This window comes from Myotis yumanensis, unplaced genomic scaffold (genome assembly GCF_028538775.1).
Source record: "Myotis yumanensis isolate MYYU_CA2020_CCGP unplaced genomic scaffold, mMyoYum1.0.hap1 SCAF_3, whole genome shotgun sequence".
Taxonomy (NCBI): domain Eukaryota; kingdom Metazoa; phylum Chordata; class Mammalia; order Chiroptera; family Vespertilionidae; genus Myotis; species Myotis yumanensis.
The window spans coordinates 102,564,414-102,576,924 of NW_027223754.1; the positions used below are offsets into that span (position 1 = coordinate 102,564,414).

Consider the following 12,511-nt stretch of genomic DNA (forward strand, 5'->3'; position numbering starts at 1 on the left):
CCCGACAACAGGCGCGAATGTTAGTGGGATGGATCCGGATCCCAGGAGGGCAAGGCACCCCACCGCCTGCCCGGAAGGCCAATTACATCCTGGCACCCTCAATCCCCCTCGAGACAGGCAGCAGACTCAGGGCTCATGGCTGGCGACAGCCGCTGTGGCAGCGCGAGCCTCTCCTGATTGTGACTGACTGGGATGAATGGAAGTGGTAGGCAGGAGTGGCAGGCAGGAGCGACAGGCAGGTTTCCACCCAATCCCTGCAGATCAACCTGAGGAACGCCACCTGTGCACGAATTCGTGCACAGGGCCTCTAGGAAATTAATATTAGTCTATTTCCTTTTTTTTTTCAAAATAAGTCTTTATTGTTCAGATTATTACAGTTGTACCATTTTTCTCCCCATAGCTCCCCTTCACTAAGTTACCACCCCAACCGATGCCGCTACCCCCCCTCATTGTCCTCATCCATAGGTGTTCGAATTTTGTCCAGTCTCTTCCTGCACCCCCATACCCCCTTCCACCCGAGAATTGTCAGTCGACTCCCCTTTTATGCCCCTGATTCTATTATATTCACCAGTTTATTCTGTTCACCAAAATTTTTGTTCACTTGATTTTTTTAGATTCACTTCTTGATAGATATGTATTTGTTGTTCATAATTTTTATCTTTACCTTTTTCTTCTCCTTCCTCTTCTTCCTCTTCTTAAAGAATACCCTTCAGCATTTCATATAATACTGGTTTGGCAGTGATGAACTCCTTTAGCTTGTTCTTATCTGAGAAGCTCTTTATCTGACCTTCAATTCTAAATGATAGCTTTGCTGGGTAGAGTAATCTTGGTTGTAGGTTCTTGCTACTCATCACTTTGAATATTTCTTGCCACTCCCCTCTGGCCTGCATAGTTTCTGTTGAGAAAGCAGCTGACAGTCGTATGGGTACTCCCTTGTAGGTAACTGACTGTTTTTCTCGTGCTGCTTTTAAGTTTCTCTCTTTGTCTTTTGCCCTTGGCATTTTAATTACGATGTGTCTTGGTGTGGTCCTCTTTGGGTTCCTTTTGTTTGGGGTTCTCTGCATTTCCTGGACTTGTAAGTCTATTTCTTTCACCAGATAGGGGAAATTTTCTGTTATTATTTCTTCAAATAGGTTTTCAATATCTTGCTCGCTCTCTTCTTCTGGCACCCCAATAATTCGCATGTTGGTTCACTTGAAGTTGTCCCAGAGGCTCCTTACACTATCTTTATATTTTTGGATTCTTTTTTCTTTTTGCTTTTCTGGTTGGGTGTTTTTTGCTTCTTTGTATTTCAAATCTTTGACTTGATTCTTGGGATCCTCTAGTCTGCTGTTGGATCTCTGTATATTCTTCTTTTTTTTAAAATATGGAACGCTTCACGAATTTGCGTGTCATTCTTGCGCAGGGGCCATGCTAATCTTCTCTGTATCATTCCAATTTTAGTATATGTGCTGCCGAAGCGAGCACATTCTGTATATTATTCTTTATTTCAGTTAGTGTATGCTTAATTTCTAATTGGTCCTTTTTCATATCCTTGAGGTTCTCACTATATTTCTCGGAGGTTTCTAGAAGATTCTTGAGTTACCTTATAACCGTGGTTTTGAACTCTATATCCAGTAGTTTGCTTTCCTCCATTTCTTTTGTTTGTGACATATTTCTTTGTCTCTGCGTTTTGGTTGCTTCCCTGTGTTGACAGTGGTTTTCTGTGCTAGGTGTCCTATAGGGCCCAGTTAGCTCAGGCTCCATAATTACCTGAGGTGGACACTCTTGGTGCACCCCTTTGTGGGCTTTGTGCACAGTCTTGTTGTAGTTAAGCCTTGATTGCTGTTGGTATCACTGGGAGGAATTGAACTCCAGACCAATTGGCTGTGAGGACCAGTTGTGTCTACAATGAGAGAACTGCTGTGCTGGAAGCACCCTTATGAGACAGGACTTGCTTCAGTGGGGCTTTGGTGCTCCCTGAGTCTGCTCCCTGAGTGTGTCTCTTATGGATCTGAAAAGTTGTAATCTGGTGTGGTCTCACTCTGACCACTGGGTTCACTGGCTCTTGGTTCCCCAAGGAGGTGCAAAGTTGGCCACTGCCTGAGGCCACGCAGCAGGAACTACAGAGAGATCTGCAGATTCTACCTCTTTGGGGTTTGGAGTGGCCCAGATAAGGCACAGCTGTGAAGCAATGCAGGCTGCTGAGGAGCCTTAGGCCTTCTTTTGGAAGCTCTGGGGTTCTTTGACCCAGCTGCAGTTTGTTAGGTTTTAGATTGCAGTAGGCCAGGCCATTCATATGCAAAAGCCTCTGCACACAGCTTGGGTGGGGTTGTAAATTGGGTGGGGCAGGGTCTCAGGGAATCATGGGGCGGTGCAAACAGCAATGTTTGCCCATCAGCCCTGTCCCGGATAGGTCCCTGTGTCTCTGTGACCCGTGTCCCTGTGCATGAACGATGAATGCTGTGAGCACCTCTGAGAGAAAGCCACCCTCGTGTTCCAGCCGGATGCCAGACAGTCCAGTTTCTCCCTGTATGAGTCTGGGTCCCCAGGTTCTTGCCCGGAACTGGAATTCAGAGCAGTTGGGAGTTTGTATCTCCCTCCCGATTGAAAAAGACCACAACACACCCAGTTGCCAGCCCGTTTTGCACACCACCGTACCTCCTCTCTTTCGCACCTCCTACCAGTCTAGACGAGCTTTTCTCTTTCCCTCTAGCTGTCGAACCCCCACTCAGCCAGACTTCCCATGATTCTGGATGATATCCATTTTGTCTTTTAGTTGTAGTTTTGATGTGGTTGTGCGAGGCAGCAAGTTCAGGTGTTTACCTATGCCGCCACCTTGGTTCCTCAATATTAGTCTATTTTCATTAAGTGTTTTAGTTTGCATTGAGATTTTTATATAAGCAATTATACTGTACTACAGTCCCGGTGCACGAATTCATGCATGGGTGGGGTTCCTCGCCCAGTTCTGATTGGGGCTGGCAGCCAACCTCCCGCGGCCCCTCTCCCCTAGGTGGCCGGGAGGGGGCGAGGGACCACAGGAGGTTGATCGGTTGTAAGGAGGAGCCACGGGAGGTTTGCCGGCTGGCCGGTGGAAGGGGTTGTAAGAAGTTGGACGGCCAGGGGGAGGGGCCATGGGAGGCCTGCAGGGGGAAGGAGAGGGGGAGGAGCCAATTGGGGCCCGCTGGTGGGGGAAGGGGCCCATCGGGGCCTGCCAGTTGGGGGGAGGGACCACGGGAGGATGGACTGCAAGAGTTTGGCCAGCCTCGGAGGTTGGCTGTGGTAGTGCACTGATCACCAGGGGTCGGCACCTGCGATGAGCATCTGCCCCCTAGTGGTCAGTGCACATTGTAGTGACTGGTCGACCGGTCCTTCCGGTTGTAACCGTCACTTAGGCTTTTATATATAGAGAAGATAATATTATTTTTTTTATACAACTTCATATTTTAGGTATTTTCCCATGTTGTATAGTCTCCATTTTCATCTATTTTATTGTTTGCATGACATTTCACTTAGGGGAAACACCTATATTTTCTAGTGTTGGAATTTAGTATTTTACAGCTTCTAGTATTTTATAATTACAACTAATGTGGTGAATATCTTATATATTTTCCTTTCTTTATCCCACACATAGCTGTAAAGTGAAAAAGTTGGACTAGCTCATCTCTAAACTCTTTCAGTTTTAAACTTCTAAAAGTATGACATTTTCTATAATTAATAGATTAACCTTTTTGAAACACCAATGAAAGTCCATAGGAATATAAAATACTGAATACTACAAGGGGAAGATGTTGGAAAAATTTATTTCTTAAAAATGGAGAGTCTAGGTTTCCACATTTAAACATAGTCCTTAAGAGGCTCTATAACTTTGCCATCAGTTTATCCTGAAAAATGAAATTAGAATTTTTTTTCTTTATTAAGGTATTACATATGTGTCCTTATTCCCTCACTGCGCTTCCACCCCACTCCTGTTTGTGCCCTCACACCTCTGGTGTCTGTGTCTAGAATTTCTTATTTCATAATCATTGAGGGAAAGTTTCAAACTTTTATTCTGGTGGTTCTCAAACTTTGGTATGCCTAAGAGTAATCTGGGAAATTGTTTAAAATGCAAACTCCTAGCCCCATGGCTAGAGTCTTACTTAGAGTGTCTGGGATTGGCCTAGAAATATGCATTTAAAAAAGAAACTCCCCAGATAATTTTGACCTTGCAATAAAAAATATAACTTGATTTTTAATCCACTTGACGATTCTAAGAGATGAGCCATTAAGAATATAATGGACAATTATTGGACTTGATATACTAGGCCTGCAATTTTTTAAGTGAAACAATTCTAAAAATTGCCTAATACTACATTGTACACCTGAAACTAATAATATTGTATATTAAAAGTAACTGAAAAATTAAAAAAAAATTAAAAATCACCAAAATATTGCATAGGATGATTCCTTATTTATTCTTTCAAGTCATTCCTATAGTGTTTCTCTAAGAGGAATAAAGTTAAACAAAATTTAAACTTTGCATGAAACTCAAAATATAGTATTTAAGTATGCCAATATGGAAAAACCAAAAGCAAGCCGATATGTTCAAAATGCATCATTTAGGAAAATTTGACTTATATTATAATTGAATGGGGACCCCTCCTTTGTGTCTTTAAAATAGAAATCAAAGAAAGCTGCTTGCATTCCAAGTTAAAGTGAATTTTTCTTGTACTCATTAAAAGAAAAATCATTCCTAAAAGTGCAAGTCCTTCATAAACTCTACAAAATAAAAATGTTCTTTTTTTGAGGAACTTAATTATTGTGATATTAAGTATAAAAGTTTGTTTTGTGCTACTGTATATGTAAAAAGAGAAAGAACTACTGATCTATTCAGTTAATGAAAGCCTTACCTGAGCAATTGATTCTGTTTGCAAATGAGCTCGAGATCCACATGCAATAGCCATTTGATCCTGAAGAAAAAACAATTATATAATGTTTCAATATTTAAATATGTTAATAAAAATATTTATTTTCAAAGTGAATATTTTGAAAAGTGAATTTTTTAGAAACTAACTTTTTGAGAAACTAACATTAAATATCATTAAAGAAGTTTATTGAGGAGTTTAGAATATGTACAGTGTCAAGAAGCCCAATTGAACTTACTAAGAGGATACTATTAAGGGCTAAAGATTACTTAGGGGCATGTATTACTTCAAAATTCATAAAAAATTTTTTCTGATTAAAAATACCATCCTATATAATAAAGAGGTAATATGCAAATTACCTCTCACGCCGTAACACCATCACAAGATGGGAGGGCACACAGCAAGGGCGGGGCTGGCTGCTCTGTGCACCTGTAGCCACAGTTCTTGCAGCCCTGCAGGGGGGGCAGGAGGCCTGGCGGCTGCTCGGCGCACCTGATGCTGGGGTTCCCGTGGCCGCACTAGTAGGTGGGGCCCAGCTGCAGATGTGTGGCTTACCCGGAGTTCCCCTGGCACCACCGGGGGGCGGGTCCTGGCTGCTGCTCTGTGCAGTTTCCACCAGGGTGACCAGTCCGGCAGGGGAGGGCAGTTTGGGGTGATCGGGCCAGGACAGGAGGGCGGCTGGGGGCTATCAGGCCGGCAAGGGAGGGCAGTTGGGGGCAACTGAGCTGGCAGGGGAGGGCAGTTGGGGGCAACTGGGCCAGAAGGGGAGCAGTTAGGGGGTGATCAGGCTGGCAGGCAGAAGCAGTTACGGGCAATCATGAAGGCAGACAGGTGAGTGGTTAGAAGCCAGCAGTCCCGGATTGTGAGAGGGCTGTCGGACATCCCCGGAAGGGTCCCAGATTGGAGAGGGTGCAGGCTGGATTGAGGGACACCCCCTCAAGTGCACGAATTTTGTGCACTAGGCCTCTAGTGTTAATATAATTAAAAAGAAGGATCAGTGGTATTAGAAAGAAGAGAGTTTTCTCCAAATGTTATGAACCTATCCTATATAATAAAATCCCAATGACCGAATGGTAGAACGACCAGTCGCTATGACATGCACTGACCACCAGGGGGCAGACACTCAATGCAGGAGCTGTCTCCTGGTGGTCAGTGCACTCCAAGAGTAGGAGCGCCGCTTGGCCGACTGGGATGAGCGGCTGCTATTTGCAGCAGGTTCCGTCCCTCAGAGGGTAGGTTCACAGCCGCTCGGCTGACTGGGATGAGCGGCACTCCCACAGCAGGCCAATCCCCGCAGGCCATGTCCCCCACCAGTGCAAGAATCCTGTGCACTGGGCCGCTAGTCTTATATAATATGCAAATAGACCTAACAGCAGAAGGACCAGGGTAATGACCAGTTGCTATAATGTGCACTGACACCAGGGGGCAGATGCTCAATGCAAGAACTGCCCGCAACCCTCAGGTCCCAGGCCAGCCAAAGTGGGTGCCAGCCGGGGACCACCTGCCCTGGTCAACCCACGGATCAGCCCTGATTGCCTAGGGACACTACCCATGCACAAATTTTGTGCACTGGGCCTCTAGTTTTATATAAAATCATTACATTCTGAAAAATCCAAGAATATCAACTTAAAAACTATTAGAATAAACAAATTTAAAACAATGAGTAGGTATAAAATGAATATATACCTATACACGATATTTTAGCCTTCACATATATAGACAATAATCAAGATACAATGGAGGACAAAAAATGGCATTTATAACATCATTAAAAAAATCTAGAAATAAATTTTACAAGAAATGTAACAAAACCTATATAAAAGAAACATGTAAATGCTACCAAAGGAAATAAATTAATCCAACACATAGGGGAGGGAGAAAAAATGGTGGAGGTATAGACGGATGTGTCCCGTGCCTTGTCCCAGAGCTGTTAGGGTGATCAGCTGAAGCGGGTAACATACAGCCGGAATAAGCAGAGGATATTCAGCTGAGAGACAGTGTGCAGCCGGAAACGGCGGAGGAATCCTTGAGAAAGTGGATTGAAAGTTGGAGACTGCAGCTGAAATCTCTCCTGGATTGCCGGCTCAGCCTCGGAGACAGCGACATTTTGAGTGACTGTTTTTTGGAAACATATACTGTACACCTAAAGACCCAGCATCCAGAGATCGGCAGCTAACCTGGAGACACCGGATCAGGGACAGCGCGACTACGTGGAGTCCTGCTTCTCACGGAAGATCCAAGCAACAGCAGCCTCCTGATCACCAAACCCTCTGTCTGAGGAACAGCAGCTGTGTGTGAAGCCTCCCCCAACCAGCCAGAAGAGCCACAACAGCTGTGAACAGCACCCACCAGAGGAGCTGCTGCCAACTGAGGAGCAGCTGCTACCACAACGGCCTGAGGAGCAACCACAGCCCGAGGAGCAACTGCTAGCCAGGGAGCAGCCACTGAACGACTCAACATCTAGATATGTCAGTGAGATCAAACATGGGTAGACAAAGAAACCCCCAAAGGAAAGAAAAGGAGGACTCGCCAGAAAAGCAGCTAAGTGATACAGAGGCATTCAACATGACAGGAAAAGAATTCAGAATAAGGGTCCTAGAGTGCATAAACCGGATGGAGGAAAAAATCAACAACTTATGCAAGAAGCAAGAAGAAACAGATGAAAAAATGAATAACTTATGTAAGACCCAAGAAGAAATGAAGAGCGATATAGCTGCAATAAAAAACACCATTGAAAGCATCAACAGTAGACTAGGAGAAGCGGAGGACCGAATTAGCGAATTAGAAGACAAGAAAGCGAAACACACACAAACTGTACTGCAATTGGAGAAAAAAATTAAAAGACAGGAGGAGAACCTAAGGGAGCTTTGGGACAATATGAAACGAAACAACATACAAATAATAGGGGTGCCAGAACAACAGAAAGAGGAACAAGGATTAGAAAACCTATTCGAAAAAATAATATCAGAAAACTTCCCTGAGGTGGAGAAGAAAAAAGTCACACAAGCACAGAGAGTCCCAAACAAGGTGAACCCGAAAAGACCCACACCAAGACACATCATAATTACCATGGCAAATGTTCAGAACAAAGAGAGAATCTAACAGGCTGCAAGAGAGAGACAGAAAGTTACATACAAAGGATCTCCCATTAAATTATCAAATGATATCTCAACAGAAACACATCAGGCCAGAAAGGAATGGACTGATATTTACAAAATGATGCAAAGCAAAGGACTGAATCCAAGAATACCCTATCCACCAAGGCTATCATTCAAAATTAAAGGGGAAATAAGAAGCTTCACAGACAAAAAAAAAAAAAAGGCTAAGGGAGTTTATCAACACCAAGCCAGCAGTGCACGAAATGCTAAAGGGACTGGTGTAAAAAGAAGAAATAAAAAGCTGAGAAAGAAAACAGCCACACAAAAAAAGAAATGGCTACAAACAAGTACCTATCAATAATAACTTTAAACGTAAACGGACTAAATGCTCCAACCAAAAGACATCGAGTGGCTGAATGGATAAGAAAACATGACCCATACATCTGCTGTCTACAAGAGACCCACCTCAGAAGAAGGGACCCTCACAGACTGAAAGTGAAGGGATGGAAAAATATCTTTCAGGCAAATGGAAAGGAAAAGAAAGCTGGGGTAGCAATACTTATATCGGACAAAATAGACCTCAAAGTGAAGGCCATAACCAGAGATAAGGAAGGCCACTACATAACACTACAGGGATCAATACAACAAGAAGATATAACCCTGATAAACATATATGCACCCAATGCAGGAGCACCCAAATACATAAAAAAAATCCTGGAAGATATCAAGGGAGAGATCGACAACAATACAATCACAGTAGGGGACTTTAATACACCACTGACATCACTGGATAAATCCTCTAGACAAACAATCAGCAAAGAAACAGCAATCCTAAATGACTCACTAGATCAGATGGACTTAATTGACATCTTCAGAACACTTCACCCCAAAGCCACGGAATATATGTTCTTCTCAAGTGCACATGGGACATTTTGAAAAATAGACCACATATTGGGTCACAAGCAAAGTCTCCACAAATTCAAGAAGATTGAAATCATAAAAAGCATCTTCTCGGACCACATGGGATAATATCAGAAATTAACTACAATAAAAACAACCCAAAATACTCAAACACTTGGAAGCTCAATAGCATATTATTAAATATTGATCGGGTTACCAATGAGATCAAAGAAGAAATTAAAAACATCCTGGAAACTAATGACAATGAAAACACAACAATCCAAAACCTATGGGACACAATGAAAGCAGTCCTGAGAGGGAAGTTTATAGCTCTACAGGCCAACCTCAAAAAACAAGAAAAAATGCTAGTAAATCATCTAACTCTACAACTCAAAGAATTAGAAAGAGAGCAACAAGAAAACGCCAGAGTGAGCAGAAGGAAAGAGATAATAAAGATTACAGCAGAAATAAATGACATAGAGACCAAAAAAACAATACAGAAAATCAATGAAACCAAGAGCTGGTTCTTAAAAAGGATAAACAAGATTGATGAACCTCTAGCCAGGCTCACCAAGAAGCAAAGAGAGAGGACCCAAATAAACAAAATCAGAAATGATAGAGGCGAAATAACAACAGACCCCACAGAAACACAAATGATTGTTACAAAATACTATGGACAACTCTATTCCAACAAACAAGACAACCTGGAGGAAATGGACAAATTCCTGGAAAAATACAACATTTCAAAACTCAATCAGGAAGAATCTAAAAATCTCAACAGGCCAATAACTATGGAAGAAATTGAAGCAGTCATCAAAAAGCTTCCAGCAAAGAAAAGCCCAGGACCAGGAGGCCTCAGAGGGGAGTTTTAGCAAACATTCAAAGAAGAACTAAAACCTATCCTCCTCAGACTACTACAAAAAATTCAAGCGGAAGGAACACTTCCAAGCTCATTCTATGAAGCCAGCATCACCCTAATACCAAAACCAGATAGAGACAACACAATGAAAGACAATTACAGGCCGGTATCCCTCATGAACATAGATGCCAAAATCCTCAACAAAATCTTAGCAAATCGGATCCAGCAGTATATCAGAAAGTTCATACACCATGACCAAATTGGATTTATCCCAGGGATGCAAGGATGGTACAATATCTGCAAATCAATAAACGTGATACATCACATAAACAAATTGAAAGAAAAAAACCACATAGTCATATCAATTGATGCAGAAAAAGCATTTGACAAAATCCAACACCCATTTTTGATAAAAACTATCAGCAATGTGGGAGTAGAAGGATCATACCTCAACATAATAAAAGCCATATATGACAAGCCCACAGCCAACATCATACTCAATGGACAAAAACTAACATCATTTCCCCTAAGAACAGGAACAAGACAGGGATGCCCACTCTCACCACTCCTGTTCAACATAGTATTGGAAGTACTAGCCATTGCAATTAGACAAGAAGAAGAAATAAAAGGCATCCTTATTCGAGGATGACGTGATATTATACATACAAAACCCTAAAGACTCAATAAAAAAACTACTAGACTTAATACATGAATTTGGCAATGTAGTAGGATACAAAGTTAACGTCAAGAAATCTATGGCATTTCTATACACCAATAGTGAACTTTAAGAAAAAGAGACTAAAAAAAACAATCCCATTTACCATCGCAGTAAAAAAATTAAGATACCTAGGAATAAACTTAACTAAAGAAGTAAGAGACCTCTACTCAGAAAACAACAGGACGTTGAAAAAAGGGATAGAGGAAGTCATAAACAGATGGAAGAACATACCGTGTTCATGGATTGGTAGAATCAACATCATCAAAATGTCCATACTACCGAAAGCAATCTATAAATTCAACGCACTTCCCATTAAAATACAAACGGCATATTTCACAGATTTAGAACGAACTCTCGAAAAATTCATCTGGAATAAAAAAAGAACCTGAATAGCTGCAGTGATCCTGAGAAAGAACAATGTAGGTGGGATGTAAATACCAGATATCAGGCTGTATTACAAAGCCACTGTTCTCAAAACTGCCTGGTACTGGCACAAGAACAGACATATAGATCAATGGAATAGAATAGAGAGCCCAGAAATTGGCCGGAACCAATATGCTCAATTAATATTTGACAAAGGAGGCAAGAACATACAATGGAGTCAAGATAGTCTCTTCAATAAATGGTGTTGGGAAAATTGGACAGATACATGCAAGAAAATGAAACTAGACCAGCAACTTACACCATAGACAAAAATAAACTCAAAATGGATAAAGGACTTAAATGTACGATGAGAAACCATAAAAATCTAGAAGAATCCAAAGGCAACAAAATCTCAGACATATGCCGAAACAATTTCTTCACTGACACAGCTCCTAGGGCACTTGAAACTAAAGAGAAAATGAACAAATGGGACTACATCAAAATAAAAAGCTTCTGCACAGCAAAAGAAACCATCAACAAAACAACAAGAAAGCCCAGTGCGTGGGAAAACATATTTGCCAATGTCTTATTTGATAAGGGCCTAATCTCCAAAATTTATAGGGAACTCATACAACTTAACAAAAGGAAGATAAACAATCCAATCAAAAAATGGGCAAAGGATCTAAATAGACACCTTTCAAAAGAGGACATTTAGAAAGTCAAGAGACATATGAAAACATGCTCAAAGTCACTAATCATCTGAGAGATGCAAATCAAAACAACAATGAGGTACCATCTCACACCTGTCAGAATGGCTATCATCAACAAATCAACAAACGACAAGTGCTGGAGAGGATGTGGAGAAAAAGGAACACTTGTGCACTGCTGGTGGGAATGCAGACTGGTGAAGCCACTATGGAAGACAGTATGGAGCTTCCTCAAAAAACTAAAAATGGAACTCCCATTTGACTCTGTGATCCCACTTCTAGGAATATATCCCAAGAAAACAGAAACACCAATCAGAAAGGATATATGCACCCCGATGTTCATAGCAGCACAATTCACCATAGCTAAGATCTGGAAACAGCCTAAGTGCCCATCAGTAGATGAATGGATTAGAAAACTGTGGTACATCTACATGATGGAATACTATGCTGCTGTAAAAAAGAAGGAACTTTTACCATTTGCAACGGCATGGATGGAACTAGAGAGCATTATGCTAAGTAAAATAAGCCAGTCAATGAAGGAAAAATACCACATGATCTCACTCATTCATGGATAATAAAGACCATTATAAACTTGTGAACAAAAATAGATACAGAGGCAGAGCAGCCTCGAACTGACTGTCAGACTACAGTGGGAAGGCCGGGGAGGGTTGGGGGGCAGGAGGGGAGGGTAAGAGATCAACCGAAGGACTTGTAGGCATGCATATAAGCATAACCAATGGACATAAGACACTGGGGGTAGGGGAGGCCAAGGGTGGGGGAAAAAAGGAGACATATGCAATACCCCTTGTAATACTTTAAGCAATAAAAAAAATATATATTCAACTAGTTGTTGAGCTTAAAAAAATAAAAATAAAAAAAAATAAAAGAGCATACGATGATTGTGGATAAGAGGATGTGACGACAGCTTTAAAAAGTCAATGTTCCCTAAGTTTATCTTTAAATTGAAGCGCATAAAAATAGAA

At 41.7% G+C, this 12,511-nt stretch overlaps 1 protein-coding gene and 1 non-coding gene across 3 annotated transcripts in view; both read right to left on the reverse strand.

Annotated features, from left to right (window-relative positions):
• The window catches only part of ALG5 (ALG5 dolichyl-phosphate beta-glucosyltransferase), a 108,670-nt gene that overhangs the window by 40,201 nt on the left and 55,958 nt on the right, over positions 1–12,511 (reverse strand). For both annotated transcript variants that reach the window (XM_070409230.1, XM_070409229.1), the window contains exon 7: positions 4,869–4,928. In XM_070409230.1, coding sequence (XP_070265331.1) covers positions 4,869–4,928 — 60 coding nt within the window. The remainder of the gene's footprint in view (positions 1–4,868; positions 4,929–12,511) is intronic.
• Positions 1,361–1,467, reverse strand: LOC139007732 (U6 spliceosomal RNA). The gene has a single exon (XR_011470897.1). It is a non-coding gene; the product is annotated as a U6 spliceosomal RNA (small nuclear RNA).